The 18,636-nt window shown below is 44.7% G+C and overlaps 1 protein-coding gene across 8 annotated transcripts in view; it reads right to left on the bottom strand.

The window, feature by feature from the left end:
* The window catches only part of SLC7A6 (solute carrier family 7 member 6), a 39,526-nt gene extending 21,128 nt beyond the window's left edge, over window positions 1-18,398 (bottom strand). For 5 of the 8 annotated variants that reach the window (XM_064580708.1, XM_064580707.1, XM_064580706.1 and 2 more), the window contains exons 1-3: window positions 16,271-16,398; window positions 13,996-14,105; window positions 4,923-5,475 (exon numbers count right to left, since the gene is read on the bottom strand). In XM_064580708.1, coding sequence (XP_064436778.1) covers window positions 4,923-5,475; window positions 13,996-14,010 — 568 coding nt within the window. In that variant the 5' untranslated portion in view covers window positions 14,011-14,105; window positions 16,271-16,398. Of the gene's footprint in view, window positions 1-4,922; window positions 5,476-13,995; window positions 14,106-16,270; window positions 16,399-17,959; window positions 17,984-18,251 lie in introns of those variants that run through there. The other 3 variants (XM_064580703.1, XM_064580704.1, XM_064580705.1) reach the window with 3 other exon arrangements.
* Between the last annotated feature and the right edge of the window lie 238 nt (window positions 18,399-18,636).

The raw sequence follows: 18,636 nt of genomic DNA on the forward strand, positions 1-18,636 counted from the left end.
CCCACAAAAATAAACAAACTAAGAAAAATCACCCTTCCACAATCAAATCAAATACTCCTGGGCACCTGAGTTACCAATAATACTGCTGGTCACCCGGCAAGAGGAGGGACCTATGGGCCTCAAGAACTGCCATTTTCCCCTATAGTCCTTTAAGTGAGTAAGAGCCTCTGAGCACACCGAGTCCAGTTGACAGCCTGAGGCCCTACCCACCACAGAAGATTACAAGCTCCCAGAACACATATGAATAGAATGCACCTTTAGGATAGAGTTTCTCAACTTCAGCACTATTGATATTTGGGGCAAAATAAGTCTTAGTTGTGAGAGGCTGTCCTGTACTTTATAAGATGCTCAATAGTACCCCTGGTTTCTACTCACTAGATGCCAGTAGCACCCCTTCCAAGGAGGTGTGACAACCAAAATGTCTCCAGACCTTGCAAAATGTTTCCTGGGGGACAAACTCACCTCTGGTTGAAAACCACTGTTCTAGGATAATGAGTAGCTAAGATAGCCTGAAATTCAAAAAAGTTGCTAGGATCTCTCTGCCAGTATAACCTGGGAATAGGGTGGGGGGGCTGCTGGAAAGTGAGGATGTGAAACAGCAATGCCTTCAAGGGCCAAGGAGGTAATGCAACAGAGCAAAGGCAAGAATGTCTGGGTATATGAGTGCCTGGGTGACTCAGTCAGTTAAGCGTCTGCCTTTAGCTCGGGCCATGGTCCCAAGGTCCTGGGATCAAGCCCAGGGCCGGGCTCCTTGCTCTCAGCGGGGAGTCTGCTTCTCCCTCTCCTGTTACCACCCTCCCCACCGCCACCATGCTCTCTCTGTCAAATAAATAAATAAAATGTATATATTTTTAATTTTTATTTATGCATGAGAGAGAGAGAGAGAGGCAGAGGGAGAAGCAGGCTCCCAAGGAGCAGGGAGCCCAATGTGGGACTCGATCCCAGGACCCTGGGATCATGACCTGAGCCGAAGGCAGACGCTTAACCATCTGAGCCACCCCGGCGCCCTAAATAAATAAAATATTAAAAAATAAATAAAGGGAGCAACCACTACACAAAGGCAGCTGATTGTGTCAGGAAGGAATCTAGGTCCAAGGTTGCCAGAACTTTTGATTTTTCAACAGAAAGGTCCTGGTTTTCAAATGCTGGCAAGTAATTCAAAATTGCTTACAACACTAGGCTAAACAAATATATCTGTGGGTCAAGTCTGGCCCATGGGCCACTAGCTTGCAACTCTGACCTGCAGTTGTTATATGGAGAATGCTGGGCCCTTTCTTCTAGAATGGAACTTCAATTGTATAGCTTGCATGGCTATAATTTCCATAGACAGTCTCCCCAAAAAACCTGGACCCCTCTTATCTTAATTTCAAGACTAACTCAATTCTCCTATCCTACCTAAATTTTGCCGTGGATTCAGTGCAGATTTTTGTATTATGACCTAATTGGTATCTTCCAATTTTGTCTCTTAAGACCACTGCCACCCCTGCCCAAAGAGACTCCCTTCAGCACATCCCAGCTTTGTTAGATGATGCATCAGCCCAATTCTACACCCTAAATTCCAAGAGGAGAAGTAAGCTGAACCCCAAAGTCTTGTCAGTTAGGACAGGACATGGTTTTATGACTTAAGCCCATTTCTGACAAGTTCCTACCTGCAGGTATGCATTATGGAAAAGCTTGGGCTTCTGGGATAGGGGCTTGAAGGAATTCTGATGGTGAGTAATCTGGGTAAAAGTACACTTGAATGAAAAAAGCTACAGATACCATGACTGCACGTCTAAGAGGTGAGGTCTCTCCGCCAATCAAAAGAGCAGTTCTGGCAAAGAAAAGAAAAAAGAGCAGTTCCTGGTATGGGGATGGGCTTCGTTAAGGACAAAAGAACAAAAACAATGGAGAAGATCATAAAGGAAAAAAGATTTACCAAATAAAAATCTTCTATACATGAAAAATTATATATAGAATGGTGTCCTTTGACTTGGTTATCCTTGGAATTCACCCTAAGGCCATCACGAGGCCAACACACAGGCACTCTCAAGTGCTTAGATAAGAGCACAAACTCACAAAACCTTCTAGAAGGAAACTGGGTAACACACGAAGAATCTTAAAACTGTTTATTTCTTTAGACACAGGTATTTCTCCTGTATAGCTAATTCTACCCTAAAAAAAAAAAAGATGCAGAAACTTTTTTTTTTAAAGATTTTATTTATTTATTTGAGAGAGAGAGAATGAGAGACAGAGAGCATGAGAGGGAGGAGGGTCAGAGGGAGAAGGAGACTCCCTGCCGAGCAGGGAGCCCAATGTGAGACTCGATCCCGGGACTCCAGGATCATGACCTGAACCGAAGGCAGTCGCTTAACCAACTGAGCCACCCAGGCGCCCCAAGATGCAGAAACTCTTAATCTTTATATACAAAGACTCCCACAGCAATATTATTTATAATAATAATACAGAGCACTTACTCCATGCCAGAAAGAGAAGTACTGTACCTGTATTGATTCATTTATTCCTCATGGTATTTCCATTTTACAAATGAGAAGACCAAGGCAACAGTTAACTAACTCCTCCAAGGTTAACAGCTGGGAAAAACAGCTGGTAAAGCTAGAATCAGTCCTGGTCTGGCATGGGAGCTATGATCTTAACCACTATACTACACTGCCAGGAAACTATTTATGTGTCCCTAAACCATGTTTTCTAAGAATATCTGATGAAAGGGATTAAATATTAAAATTTTTAAAGTATTATACAAACCACAGTATGATCTCAAGAGCAAAAAAAAAAAAAATGAGATAAGCACAGAAAAAAAAAAATACTAGGAGGTATTTCACACAAATAGTAGTAATAGTTCTCTGGGAGTTAAAATTATGGGGTGGGGATGCCTGGGTGGCTCAGTTGGTTAAGCATCTGCCTTCAGCTCAGGTCATAATCCCAGGGTCTTGGGATCGAGTCCCACATGGGGCTCCTTGCTCAGTGGGGAGCCTGCTTCTCCCTCTGCTGGCGGCTCCCACTGCTTGTGCTCTCTCTCTCTCTCTCTGACAAATAAATAAAAATCTTTTAAAAATAAAATAAATTAAAAAAATAAAATTATGGGTGATTTTTCTTTTCTTTTTTCTATTTTTTTGCATTTTCAAAGTGCCTATAATGTCTATGTATTCCCTTTAAATAATAGTAATTATAATAAAAAGACGCTACTTTAAAAACTGTTTCTTTTGAAGAACATTCCATAAAAAGGGGAAAAACATGATATACTAAATTTAAAAAGCAGAATATAAAGTTATATGCAAAGTACGATGCCAATTCTATAAAAGAAAGAAATGAAGACATGATTTAGTTATTAAAGGTGTTCATCTTGTGGTGGTAGATTATGGGTGATTGAGAATAAGTTCATCTTCTCCCTAATGAACACATTTTATAATCAGAAAATTCTTCTTTTTTTTAGAGAACTCAGTCAGGCCCGAGTTCCCCTGGCCAGACCCTAACACACATACAGCTGAGTACCCACCTTACCTCCTCCTTGGGCTACATGTGGAGGGGTTCCCTTTAACATTTGTCTTTAACAAATTCCTTAAAGTCAGGAAGCACAGTGTACCGTACAATCCTTTTTTGCTAACTCCAAGGTACTCTCAGTCTATTTTTAACACTGTGGATAAACTACATATACTGCCAAAGCTTTTGCAAGCAGAGATACGGAAAGAACAGAGTATAATTAAGTGCCCCTGGCAGCACAGTGCTAAGGAACACAGGGAATTCTGGGCCACTTCTCAGCTAAAACACTAGCTCTACAAGATTGGGTAAATTCACAGCAATCTTCTCTCCTTTTCAGCGATTTCACAGAACCCCTCCTTACCACCTCATGAGAGAAAAAGGAAAATAAAGAGGGATCAACTGGGATCTCTCAGGTTCTGTCATCAGAAACCCAAATATGGGGCACCTGGGTAACTCAGTCAGTTAAGCGTCTGCCTTCGGCTCAGGTCATGATCCCGGGGTCCTGGGATCGAGTCCCACATCGGGCTCCCTGCTCAGCGGGGAGTCTGCTTCTCCCTCTACCCTTTCCCCTGTTCGTGATCTCCCTCCTTCTCTCTCTCACGTGCGCACTGTCTCTTCCACATAAATAAATAAAATCTTAAAAAAAAAAGACAGAGAGAAAGAAATTTGAAACACCAATGAGAAAAAGCCATTTTGGTGTGGTGCCTGCTTCTCAGAATGGGCTGCAAAGAATGGCAGTGGCAGGAAACACTGGTCCTGTGGGCTGAGGGATAACACCTTGGGACCCCAACAATCTAGAGAAGCCTCTTTCCTCAGCCTCTAAACTGGTTTAAAATAAAAAGCTGGGAAGCAAAAAATAAAGTCCTCAGCACTGATGTTTTTTCTGGGTTCAGTTACAACTAGTGATGTTGACTCCAATCAAAACAACTGGTAAGACAAATGTAAGACATGCACCAACCTGTCACGTAGACTGGGGAACAGAACTCTGGAACAGTCAAGAGTAGAAGGAATGGGAGGCACCAAAAGCCACAAAGAGACTCAAACTTCTCTCATCCCTAACCTTTACCCTTACTTATCTCTCAGGGTTAAATGACTTTGGTGAAATTACTTCAAAAGGTAAGATGCGGGGCGCCCGGGTGGCTCAGTCAGTTAAGCATCTGCCTTCGGCTCAGGTCATGATCCCAGGATCCTGGGATTGAGTCCCGCATCAGGCCCCCTGCTCAGCAGGGAATCTGCCTCTCCCTCTCCCTCTCCCCCACCCATCCTGCTCCTGCTCTCTCTCTCTCTTAAATAAATAAAATATTAAAAAAAAAAAAAAAAAAGGTAAGATGCCTCTCTTCCCCCCCCAAAGCAAAATAGGGTGTTCAAGTATCAGTTACCATTAGCATTATTAAAGGAACCCACACCCTCAAACATACTCCACCACTAAACCCCAGACTTACATATGCAAGCAGCAGCGAGGAGACGGCAGGCCAGGTATGGGGGATCACAGGTAGGGAACGAGGGCTGGATGATGTAGTTGGCGAAGGTGATGGCAATGATGGCCTGACTGGTGGGCTCAACAATTAGCAAGGAGGCCCACAGACGGATAAAGGCAATGAAGCCCCCAAAGGCCTCTAGAATATAAGCATAGCTGGCCCCAGACTTGGTGATGGTGGTCCCCAGCTCCGCATAGCAAAGGGCACCAACAACGGAGAAAAGCCCACCAATGGCCCATACGACCAGCGACAACCCATAGGAGGCAGTGTATACCAGCACGCCCTTGGGTGAGACAAAGATTCCTGACCCGATCATGTTGCCCACCACCAGGCTGACCCCATTCAACAGCGAGATCTCCTTCTTTAGCTGCATAGTTTCTGCAGTCTGTTGAGGTTGCATGTTGACATCTTCCTTGGGCTGGCTGGCCTCGGGAATGAGATGGTAGGTTGGTGTGGGGCTTTCCAGCTCCCTGGCTTCCATGACAAATGTTTCCTTCACACTTGTGTTTACTGTGGCCTGGCAAAGAATATCAAAGAATATAAGTATGTCAGTCTAGGGCAGAAGCTGGTGAGTCTCTGGTTTAGACCTGCAAAGCTAACCTCTTATGTAGGAACAGCATGCCTTACACACAGACCTAAATATAATGAGGTTATATCCATTTCCACCACAGGACACAGAGAAATAAATGGAGATAGGCAGACACCTAGTGCTCCCAAGAAAGATAACTGTGAGAGCTCAGCTGATGGCAGCTTCCAACAAGAGGTACCTGGCTTGACACCAAGAATAGGTTGGCATTAGATTTATCCATAGCATGGATTCTCCCTGAGGTGCAGGTTTTGGCCTGGTCTTACCATTTTAAAACCTACAAACCTGTCCTGCAAAGACCAGACTCCCACTGCCAGGTTAGTCAGCCTGATAGGCTTCTCACTGCCCACACCCACTCACCTCCACCCAAACATAAACAGGAACTTCTGCAGTATCCAGCAACATGTGGACAAGTCTGTAGCTACTCTCAGGCCAGCAAAGAACATGAGCAGGTGGAGAGAAAGGCTAGGAAGATGCTAAGACCAGGGCCATTGCAAAGACTATAACAAGGAAAGGACCTTCATGAAAATACACACCTGTGTGTTGCTGTGTCTACAACATCAATCTTACTTCCTACATTGCTGTTTGCCCATTCAATACATCTCTTTTTCCAAAGTGCCCAGAAAAGAGAGAGAATATAATTAAGACCTGATGGAGAAAGAACATCCAGAGGGCACCCTAACATGGGACTTGACTGCTATCAGTTTTCCTCCTCAGCATGCTCTCACTACCGTCTGGGGTTGCAAAGAGATTCTCCCAGAACAGGACCCAGGAATTTTGACACCCAATCAGAGCTACATGGCTTCTCTCATCCACAGACCTGGCATTAGAAGGCATCCCATAGGGAGATGGCACACACTACTGCTTTTGGTTTAGAGTTGAGCCAGTCCAGAAACCTCAAAGAAGTTAGATTCCACAACAACCTATATATGAAAAACCCAGAATCTGTCAGAGGAAGACAAGCACCTTCCTGAACCTGCACTCAGCATGACCTTCTCCCTCTCTCAATTCCTGTGCCCCAGTAATCAGGAATTCAGATCACCTACTTACTCCCACCTCATCTTTTGGATAAAGGAATCCTATAAGCCATATGATTCCCACCCAGGAATCAGTCTTTTAAGGTCACAGAGATAACTTCAGGGATAAGAATGAGATCAGCACATCATCTTCCCAGAAGCCTCTCATCTACTCAACAAAGATGGAAGTGCCAGAACCTTACCTCACAGAGCTCAGAGCGAGGGAACCATAGCCACTCAAGAGTAAGCAGTTCTCAGGGAAAACTTCAGTCTCCACAGCTCCATCCAAAACTCCTGCCTTACCTGTCCCGGTCCCCTGCCAGGGTCTGGACTGGAGATCAAGAGAAAAACCTCCTCCGGGGCACTACCAAGCCTTCCTTTACTCCCAGCCTACCTCTGCTTAGATGAGACCTGGCTTTAAGGCGCACCACTCTTTCTTTCACTCTTGGCACCAAGCCACACAGGTTTCCCTAGGCAGGCACAGGCACGTGGGTACATACTTATTTTCATGTGTTTGTCAGGTGAGCCAAAGCAACCATGAAAACAAACCTGGAAATAGCAGAGGAGCCTATATCTTCACATGAGTCAGGTGCAGAGAGACCTATATTGCCTTTTTCCACCCAACACAGAAGCAAGCAGAGAAACCTGGTCCCAGTGACCACTTCAGCCTCCCCTCTATTTTATCAGACCCTAGCTAGATGGGGAGAGGAGGCTGGGGCTCCCACATATTCTTTTTGGACCTCTGACACCAGATGTATGGGTTTTCTTTTTTTTTTTTTTTTTTTTTAAGATTTTACTTATTTATTTGACAGAGAGAGAGACAACCAGAGAGGGAATACAAGCAGGGGGAGTGGGAGAGGGAGAAGCAGGCTTCCCGTTGAGCAGGGAGCCCGATGTGGGGCTTGATCCCAGGACCCTGGGATCATGACCTGAGCCGAAGGCAGACGCTTAATGACTGAGCCACCCAGGCGCCCCAGATGTATGGGTTTTCTACACATCAAGCAATTCTGCAACACAGACAATTTAACTCAATTCTGATGATGAGGGAGCAGAAGGCAAGCTAAGGACAAAGCACAAGCTGACACCCCACAACCCCTGCCCCCAAGGTGGGATATATGTGACATTCCTCAGCACTCTTGGCTGCCCTAAAGCTAAGGGAAGAAAAAAACAAATGGTTAATTTATAGAGATTATAGTCCTACAGGACAGGAGTCTCCCTTAGTTTACAAATGTCTTAGTGATTTACAAGAAAAAAAGCACTTATCAATAACCTAACTTCCAGAAGGAAATGTAGATAAAATTAAATGTCCTTATAACCTGCAGCCCATTGACAAATACTTGAGGCAGGCAGAGTATAATGTCCAGGAAGCTCCCAACTGTCTTCATGTTAATGCTTTACTAGAGAAGGGCTCAGTCCCACAAAACTGCCCCCTCTTCAGATGCCAAATACAAGTCCAGGTTGTTACCAGTGCTTCCAACTGACTGGCTATAAATTGGAGGGTCCCACTATCCCTCCTTGGGTTTAATTAATTTGCCTGAGTGGCTCACAGAACTCAAGAAAACAGTTTACTTACTAGATTACCAGTTTATTATAAAAGGATATAACTCAGGAACTGCCAGATGGAAAAGATGCATAGGGCAAGGCATATGGGAAGGGGTGTGGAGTTCCATGCTCTCTCTGGGCAAGCCACTCACCCAGCACCTCCACCTGTTCACCAACCTGAAAGCTCTCCAAACTCTGTCCTTTTGGAGGTTTTATGGAGGCTTCATTACACAGGTGCGACTGATTAAAATCATTGGCCATTAGTGCTTGATTCAATCTCCAGCCCCTCTCCCCTCTCCACAGGTCAGACTGGACTTAAAGTTCCAACAGCCTAATCACACAGTTGGTTCCTCTAGCAACTAGCCCCCATCCTTAGAAGATCTGGATGCTTTCCAAAAATCACCTCATTAACATAAACGCAAGTGGGTTGAAGGGACTTGTTATATAAATAACAAAAGACACCATTTCACTTTCATTGCCCTGGAGCTATTTCAGGAATTGAGAACAAAAGCAAATATTACAACAGAACATGCCCCTATGTCTCTTATATAGGAAATTATAGGAGCTGTGTCTAGAAACAGTGGATGAAGACCAAATATATATTTAATCACAATATCACAGGGAAAGAAAGAGGGAAATTCATTTCACTGGAAAATAAAATTAGTATAAAATGGAATTGCCTTAACTTCTAACTTCCGTTTAGGATATAGAAAGCCGGGAAAAGCATCACTCCAACTCCAATAACAAGAAAAAGCCAAACAATCTACAAAACCGTAACTTTTCTTGAAGCCATCGGAGAGCTGAGGTTACAGGGCAACCTACCAGACTGAAATTTTAGGAAAAACAGGCACCTCCACGAAGAGATGCAAGCTCTGGTTCACCTGTGGCAGAGGGAGAACGATGGGACCAACACGCAGGCAAGTAAGAAGAACTCAGGTACAATTCTTAATGAATTTTACTAAAGGTCTTGTGTGGTTTAGCAAGAGCATAGACACCCAGGGGTTTTTCTCCATAGACTTCAGTAGACTGGATGTTCATTAAAAAATACTAGGCAGGAGGGGCGCCTGGGTGGCTCAGTCGTTAAGCGTCTGCCTTCAGCTCAGGTCATGATCCCAGGGTCCTGGGATCGAGCCCCACATCGCATCGGGCTCCCTGCTCCGCGGGAAACCTGCTTCTCCCTCTCCCACTCCCCCTGCTTGTGTTCCCTCTCTCGCTGTGTCTCTCTCTCTGTCAAATAAATAAATAAACTCTTAAAAAAAAAAATACTAAGCAGGAGGCCAGAGACAACTTCTCAGTAGTGCTAGTCTGGAGAAGGAAAGCAACCGCTACTCTGGGGAAAATGCAAAGGTCCACCAAGTCCTTTTTCTAAAGAATAAAAATCTTACACCCCTGGGGAAAGGGTGGTAAACTCTGTCCCTCCCAAGGCAGCTGGGGCAGAGTAAAAGAAAAATAAAACACCACTTTATGCCTGGGGGAAAGGCAGGAAATTCTGATCTGGACCATTAGAAGTATCCTACCTCTGGGGCAAGGGCAGGATCACCAGAAAGATCTACACCCCTCTTCCCCCCAGAACCAGAAAAACAGGGCCTGCCTAACACTGAGGCTGAACCAAGACAACAGGGAATCCCTGCTCCCCACCAGCAGGTAAGCAAGCACCCAGCAACAAAAGAAAGACCTAAAGCTGAGAGTAAAGCATAAACATTGAGGAAAAGCCCTCCCACCAGCAAATCCATCCTAAACCTGAGGAATTTGAAGGCCCGTGTGCACCTAAGGTAACCACAACAACAAAACCCAAACCCAACTCACCTCCTAACTGACTGGAACTCCCACGCTAATACCCTAATAAAAGAAGACATGTACCTAGAGTAAATACTTGCCTCAGTTTCTACTGTTTTAAGTCCTACATCTAGCAATCAGTAACAAATTACAAGCAACACAACAAAAAGCAAGAGAAACAACCCACTATCAAGAAGCAAAGTAATCAGGGGCACCTGGGTGGGTTGTTAAGCATCCAACTCATGATTTTGGCTCAGGTCATTATCTCAGGGTTGTCAGATCAAGCCCCGTGTCAGGCTCTGCACTCAGCAAGGAGTCTGCTTGGGATTCTCTCTCTCCCCCAAACAAACAAACAAACAAACAAATAAATAAATAAAATCTTTAAAAAAAAAAAAAGGAAAGAAGCAAAGTAATCAACAGGAAAAGACTTAGAGATGACCGGAATATTGGAACTACCAGACAAGAAATTTAAAATAACTATGATTAATACATTAAACACTCTAATGGAAAAGTTAGACAGCATGCAGAAACAGATGTGAAATTTCAGCAGAGAGATGAAAACCATTAAGAGTCAAAGTGGGAAAAAGTGAAAAAAAAAAAAAAATAGAATGGAACCCCCAAGAGCTGAAGGATAATATCAAATGGTCTGAGGTAAATATAAAAAAATACTTTTTGGAAAAAAAACTTTTGGGGTGGCTATTTTTATTTGCTTTAGAATATAATTGACTGCCTCAAGTAAAAATAGTAGCAATGAATTGTGGATTTATAGCATATATAAAAGTAAAATATATGAGGGGAGCCTGGGTGGCTCAGTCAGTTGAGTGTCTGCCTTCTGCCTTGGGCTGGGGTCATCCCAGGGTCCTGGGATCAGCTTGCATTGGGCTCCCTGCTCAGTGGGGAGGCTGCTTCTCCCTCTCCTTTTGCCCCTTCCCCTGCTCATACTCCCTCTCTCTCTCTCTAATAAATAAAATCTTTTTATTTTTTTTCTTTTTATTTTTTAAAAGATTTTATTTATTTATTTGACAGGGAGACAGCGAGAGCAGGAACACAAGCAGGGGGAGTAGGAGAGGGAGAAGCAGACTTCCCGGTGAGCAGGGAGCCCGATGTGGGGCTCGATCCCAGGACCCTGGGATCATGACCTGAGCCAAAGGCAGTCGCCTAACGACTGAGCCACCCAGGTGCCCCAAAATCTTTTTTAAAAAAAGGAAAATGGGGGCGCCTGGGTGGCTCAGTCGTTAGGCGACTGCCTTTGGCTCGGGTCATGATCCCAGGGTCCTGGGATCGAGCCCCGCATCGGGCTCCCTGCTCCGCGGGAAGCCTGCTTCTCCCTCTCCCACTCCCGCTGCTTGTGTTCCCTCTCTCGCTGTATCTCTCTCTGTCAAATAAATAAAATCTTTTAAAAAAATAAATAAATAAATAAATAAAGGAAAATGTATGACAACAAAAGCACAGAGACAGAAGGAAAAATGGGAGTTATACAGTTGTAAATTTCTTTTATGTGAAATAATGTAATGTACTTAAAAAAACACTAAGAAGATTAAAAGAAGGGGTATAAATAATGAACCAATGGTGGAAATAAAAAAATACTCAAACCAAAAGTAGGCAGCAACATGGATGGACTTAGAAGGTATTACACTAAGAGAAATAAGTTGGCAGAGAAAAACAAGTATCATTATGAGTTCACTTATCTAAAAAACAAAACAAACGAACAACAAAAAAGGACTCATGAATACATAAAACAAACTGGTGGTGCCAGAGGGGAGGGGGGTGAAGGGATGAGCAAAAGAGGTGAAGGGGTATTAAGATGTACAAACTTCCAGTCATAAAATAAATAAGTTACAGAGATAAAAAGTACAGCATAGGGGCGCCTGAGTGGCGCATTCAGTTAAGCCTCCAACTCTTGATTTCTGCTCAGGTCATGATCTCAGGGTCATGGGATCAACCGAGTAGGGCTCCATGCTCAGTGGGAGTCGGCTTGTTCCTCTCCCTCTGCTCCTCTGCTGCTCATGCTCTCCTCTCTCTCAAATAAATAAATAAAATCTTTTTTAAAGAAGTACAGCATAGAAAATATAGTCAATAATATTGTAATAGCAGTGTATGGTGACAGATGGTAACTAGACTTATCATGGTGAGCATGTACGGAATTGTGGAATCACAATGTTGTACACCTGAAACTAATATAACATTGCATATCAAATATACTTAAATAATAAAAAATTTTTAAGAAGGCAGAAAAAAGAACATATGCAACAAATAGAAAACAGAAGACAACTAGCAAGATGGACGATTTTAACCCAACCATCCCAATAATAACATGAAATGTAAGTGATCAAAACATACCAATTAAGAGATAGACACTGACAGAACAAATTAGATAAAAACGCAAAACCCAACATGTAGTCTATGAGAAACACGCTTTAAATATAAAGACATTGGGGCACCTGGGTGGCTCAGTTGGTTAAGCGTCTGCCTTCGGCCCAGGTCATGATCTCAGGGTCCTGGGATCCAGCTTAGCAAGGAGTCTGCTTCTCCCTCTTACTCTCCCTCTGTGCTCTCTCTCTCTCAGTGAATAAAATATTAAAAAAATAATAAATATAAAAACATAAAGGGGTGCCTGGGTGGCTCAGTTGGTTAACTTTTTATCTCAGCTCAGATCTTGATCTCAGGGTAGTTAGTTCAAGCCCCTCGTTGGGCTCCATGCTGAGTGTGGAGCCTACTTAAAAATTAACAAATAAATAAATAAATACAAATAAGTTCTAGGTAAAAAGATAGGAAAAAATAAATCATGCAAACACTGATCGAAAGGTGGAGTAGCTATATTCACATCAGACAAAATAAACTTCAGAATAAGAAATACTGCTAGGGATAAAGAGGGACATTACATAATGATAAAGAGGTTAATTCACCAAGAAGACAATTCTAAGTGTGTGTTTCCTCCAACAACACAGCTTCAAAATACATAAAGCAATTTCATAGATATGAAAAGAGAAATACACGAATCCACGATTACGCTGTGACTTCAAAGCACCTCTCTCAGTCATCAACAGAATACGCAGACAAATAATCAGCAAGATCTAGGGGCACCTGGCTGGCTCAGTCGGTAGAACATGAGACTCTTAATCTTAGAGTCACGAGTTCAAGCCCCATGGAGGGGGTGTGGGGGGGGGAAAGAAAATCAGCAAGATCTAGAAGGCCTGAAAATGGAATGTCCCAACATAGCTCTTGTCTAAGGAATTATGTGAATTCTGAGTGGGAAAGAAAAAAAATAGCATCTGCAATAGGGTTTACCTCCACATAGGAGAGCGGAACAGGCTAGAGGTGGGAGACAACCTTCTAAGCAGAAAAAACACTGCTTTGGCTCCTCAAGTTTCACAACAGAGTATCAACCCTACTATATCTCAGTTGGTATCAGAACACTGTTAGGAACCCTCCCTCAAGCTCCTGCCTGAGGCCTTTAAGACCAATTCCAACCTTCTTAGCAGGGCCTTATCACTATATCCCCGCACCCCACCCCACCCCACCCCGACCCCAAAGTCCCACCCAAGGTCCTGTCCCACTGAATTACCTGCAGTTTCTAGAACCTGGAGTAGTCCAGCGTTTCCAGAGTCCATCAGACAAACATATTTTTGCTCATACTGAGCCCTCTGCTTCTAACACCCTTCTTCTACCACCGTTTCCCCAACAGCCTAGCTGCCATCTTTCTCCATATATCTCTTTGTGCCCATAAGATTTGTAATACATACTTCTGCCTTAGCAACCACCTCATTCTGTTGCATTTACTTAGCTTCAGTCTCCCAACTAGTTTGTGAGTTCCTCATCTATTTTAACAGCACGCAGGACAAGGCCTAGCATAGGTTCAGTAGTCAGTCCCTGAGCACTGAATAAAATATACCAAGGACAGAAAATAGCTAAGAGATAATACACAACAAACCCTACTGAAAGTCTTAAGACCTTAAGTGGTTCCTAATATTTTGTCAAAGTACTTGCTCTTTAAGTAACAGATGGTGGAGAAAAAAATGATAAAAAGCAACTCTGACTACAATAATGGTTTTGAATTCTTTTGCATTTAATCAGTCACCATATTATCTACATACATTCTCAAAAGGGCAGTCCATACCTGTGTGAGATGCATTGTTTATCCCCACAGAATAGATTTGCAGACCTTCTTCAACAATGGGATGAAAATCAAGGAGCTCATAACTAAGCCGCTATCTCCAGCTCAGTAGCCTGGTATTTAGGGGAAAGAGTGTGCAACAAAATCTTACCAGATCACCCTCTCTGAACTGGCTATCCTTCTGCCTTTAATTTTTATCCAATTGATAAGAGAAATCGGCATGTGAAGATCACACACAGTATCAGATTCTCAGTCTCTTTCTCATACAGTTTCTAAAATCACTATTGAAGAGGCGCCTGGGCGGCTCAGTCGTTAAGCGTCTGCCTTTGGCTCAGGTCATGATCCCAGATTCCTGTGATCCAGCCCGGAGCCCCGCACTGGGCTCTCTGCTCAGCGGGAAGCCTGCTTCTCCCTCTCCCACTCCCCCTGCTTGTGTTCCCTCTCTCGCTGTCTCTCTCTCTCTGTCAAATAAATAAATTAAAAATCTAAAAAAAAAAACAAAAAAACATTTACTTTAAAATGTAAAAAAATTTAAAAATCACTATTGAAGACAATTTCCAAATTCAGCATACCCTCTAAGTTTCTGTTGTGAAAAACTAACATTAAACCCTGCCTGTAAGGACACAATGCAGCTTTCTAGCAGGTTTTCATCCTATTTTACAGGCTCCTGCACCAGATAATAAAGGAATTCATCAGACCACTAACATTGCCTCATGAAAATTTAACCATGAAACTATCATATGCAATTTTCAGGGGGAAAAAAAAGGGAAGAATCTTTCAAAGTTCAATTACAAAGAATACTTTACAACCTGGATTTAAAAACTCTTTTATAGGGGCACCGGGTGGCACACTTGGTTAAACGTATGACTCCTGGTGTCTGCTCAGGTCATGATCCCAGGGTCGTGAGATGGAGCCTCATGTTGGGCTCTGTGCTTAGCGCAGAGTGTGCTTAAGACTCTCTCTCCCTCTGGTCCTCCTCCCATGCCCATGCTCTCTCTCTCTGTCTCTCAAAATAAATAAATCTTTATTTTTTTTTTAAGATTTCATTTATTTGTGTGTCAGAGAGAGAGAGAGTGCGCGAGCACAAGCAGGGGGAGCTGCAGGCAGAAGAAGCAGGCTCCCCGCTGAGCAGGGAGCCCAATGTGGGGCTCAACCCAGGACCCTGGGATCATGACCCAAGCAGAAGGCAGACACCCAACCAACTGAGCCACACAGGCATCCCAAATAAATAATCTTTTAAAAAAATAAAATGGCAACTGGGTGGCTCAGACATTAAGCATCTGCCTTTGGCTCAGGTCATGATCTCAGGGTCCTGGGATTGAGCCCCGCATCGGGCTCCCTGCTCAGTGGGAAACCTGCTTCTCCCTCTCCCACTCCCCCCTGCTTGTGTTCCCTCTCTCGCTGTGTCTTTCTCTGTCAAATAAATAAATAAAATCTTTAAAAATAAATAAAAATAAAATGAAATGAGAACTCTTGGGGCACCTGGGTGGCTCAGTCGTTGAGCCTCTGCCTTCGGCTCAGGTCATGATCCCAGAGCCCTGGGATCGAGCCCCACATCAGGCTCCCTGCTCGGCAGGAAGCCTGCTTCTCCCTCTCCCACTCCCCCTGCTTGTGTTCCTTTTCTCACTGTCTCACTGTGTCTCTCAAAATAAATAAATAAAATCTTAAAAAAAAAAAAAGAAAGAACTCTTTTATAATTAATGACCACAGGGGAAAAGATTGTTGAGAAAAAATACTAAAATCTCTACTGTGGTGAAAACAGAGGGCTCTTTCTTTTCTATACTTCTCTGAGTCTTATATATTTTCCACAATTAATAGGCGTTAACTTTTTTAATGCTTAACTCTCCTTCTCTCCCTCTCTCTCTCTATATATATAGTATCCCTATATCAAATGAAAAACTTACGTAACTCTACATTTATTATGTTTTTGCCTAAGATACCAGGAAACTCAATATCAAATTCAGCACCTAATCACAGTGAATAAATACCCTCACTTTCAACAGTATGTGATATCTAGTCTTTTCCATTGACTTTGGTTTTCAATTTCTTTTTAACAACCTCATTGAAGTATCTTTAATTATAAACCACCACAATTACTCTTCAGAAAAAGAAACAATTTAATATACAATTTTATATAATATAGTGTTACATAACTGTTAATTATATGTGAGCCATTTTTCATTAATAGTATCCTGTTTGTATCTTGCACAAATAACTGAAACTCTTTACAAATCGCAAAGATCCAAGATCTAATAGAAAACAGAACAATAATATTCACCTGCGAGGAAATAAGCAAACATCACACTTTCATAAGCTGCCTCATCATAAATGGTCAGGTACTGAGAAGAAAATGGAAGTCTTCACAGCAAGGCCTAATTCCATTTGTCTGTCTTGGCCATTTAACCTCTGCAACAAAGAGTAAGAGGCAGCTTATCAAAAAATGAACCTAATAAGCAACAGGATGATATTTCCCTTTGTAAAATTTAAGTTTTACATGCCTGGCAGGGGCAGCACTCAATTACTGAGAAGTTCCGTCACACCCACAGTGGAGTGTAACTGAAGCAACCAGCCCACACGTGTCAGAGAACTAACCCGGTCATCTCAAATCATGCATGTCTAGACAGCTGCTGCTCCCCAAGTCCCAGGTCCTGTAAGCCCTGTTTGTGTCACTTTTGTAAAAATATATCCACACCCTGGAGACTATAGCAGGAAACACGCACGACAGAGGTCAGGAAATTTCCTGTACCAAGAAGGGCCAAGGAGATCAGTCACATAACTGGTATTTACTTTTAGTCTGCAATAAAAAAATATGTCCACAGCCAGACAGGGAAGAAGGAAGATAAGAAAAAAATCGTTTGTGGTTTTCTGCATATTTGTCAGGAGAGGGAAATCAAATATAAGAACTTGAATGGCAGTCTGAGAACCAAGCTGGGAAGCAAAAGCCATTAGTACGCAAGGGCACCTTAGCAATGTAGGCAGACTGGGCAGTTTCCTCTTACAGGGCTTCACAGCAAGCAAAGAGAGACAAAAATGAGCTCAGGAAGCACTCACAGACTTTCACAAAGTCTGCTCCTCCCAGATCTTCAAATCAGAGAGCAGCTCTCAGAGAAGCACCAGATGGCTGAGCATTCGGCTACCACGATGCTAGATTTGCTGGCAGTGCTTTTTTCCCCCCATCAAGGGCAGAGACCGAATTCTTTTGAACTGTGTCACCAAGCACACCGCCCAGTGCACACAAGAGGTACTCAAAAACATCTGTTAAATATTGATTCCAATTTATACTGACCATTACACAATGTGGTACCCAGACTGTTTGCTCAGTGCTTAGTGAAGAATTCTCAGAATGTTTTACAAGTATCTCCTTCCATTTATAACATGAGATGATCAAACAAGGTGACAGGACATGAAGACACGAGAGAGAGCCATCACAGCAGGAGCACCCGGTTCCCTAGCACCAACAGGCCAGCCCTGCAAGCTCGGGAGGGCCCTAGACAATCTCGCAGCACCCCAGGAAGCTCTGATCCTGCGGTACAAACTCTTGCATTTGCAGTTTCTCACAGCCCAGGTTCTCCTTCGCATCACACTCAGCGTCCGGTATCGCCCCGTCTCTCACACAGTCAGCATCGCACTCAGAGACTCTATCACCACAGTGTCCCTCACACTCTCAGCCTCTCCCACACTTGTGGAGTCACCCTCACACTCAGGCTCTCACACCCTCAGGGTTTCTCTCTCTCTCCCTCCCACACACACACACACACACACACACACACACACACTCCCTCCCTCTCTGTCTCTCTCTCTGTCTCTCTCTCCCCCCTTCTGGTCTAGGGCGCCTGTCTCTCACGCACACCCAGAGTCTCCTTCACACCAAGGTCTCTCCCATACTATCAGCGTCATCTTCTCACTCAGGGTGTTTCTTGCGCGCGCACACAGTCACGCTCAGACTCAGGGGGTCTCTCACACTCACACACGTAGTCCTCCTCACGCGCTGGGTCTTCCACTCAGGGTTCCCCCCACTCCGGAGCCCCCTCACGCTCGCAGTCCCTCTTACACGCACAGCGTCACCCCTCCGGCACGCTCTCGCCGCCGCGTCTCTCACGTGCCGCCCGCCCGCCCGCCCCGCGCACGGGTTGGCGGGCCCGCACCCCGCACGCTGCGGCGGCGGCGGCCGCGCGGAAAGTTCGGCCTCCGGGACGCGGCCCCGGCCCCGGCCCGGCCCCGGCCCCGCTTCCCCCGCGCGCCCGCCCGCGGCCCGTTACCTCGCAGTAGCCAGGCGCCCACAGGATGCTCGGTAGCTCGACCGCTTGGGCCGCCGCGGCCGCTCAGGCCCCGCCCCCGCCACGTCACGCGCCGCCGGATCGCGACAGCGCGCGCCGCGTCGGGACAGGGCGCTCAGCTCCGCGCGCGGGGTTGGCTTGCGGCGTCGCTTCTGGGCCTCTGGGGCCCGCCGCGGCCTCAGGGATCGGCCGACCCGGCTCGGGAGTGCGGTCCCAGCGTCTGCGTGCACTTGGCTGCCCGTGACCAGGGCCCGGCCACCCTCGCTCTAAATGGCCCGCACAGCCGGTTCCTATGTGGCTCTTGGCCACACAGCTTACACAAGGAGCTCTAAACAGCCGCCATACCCTGTTCACCACCATCCCCTTC

The sequence above is a fragment of the Mirounga angustirostris genome, unplaced genomic scaffold (assembly GCF_029215605.1).
Source record: "Mirounga angustirostris isolate CCGP_5_RB_7025 unplaced genomic scaffold, mMirAng1.0.hap1 SCAF_16, whole genome shotgun sequence".
In the NCBI taxonomy this organism is placed as follows: Eukaryota; Metazoa; Chordata; class Mammalia; order Carnivora; family Phocidae; genus Mirounga; species Mirounga angustirostris.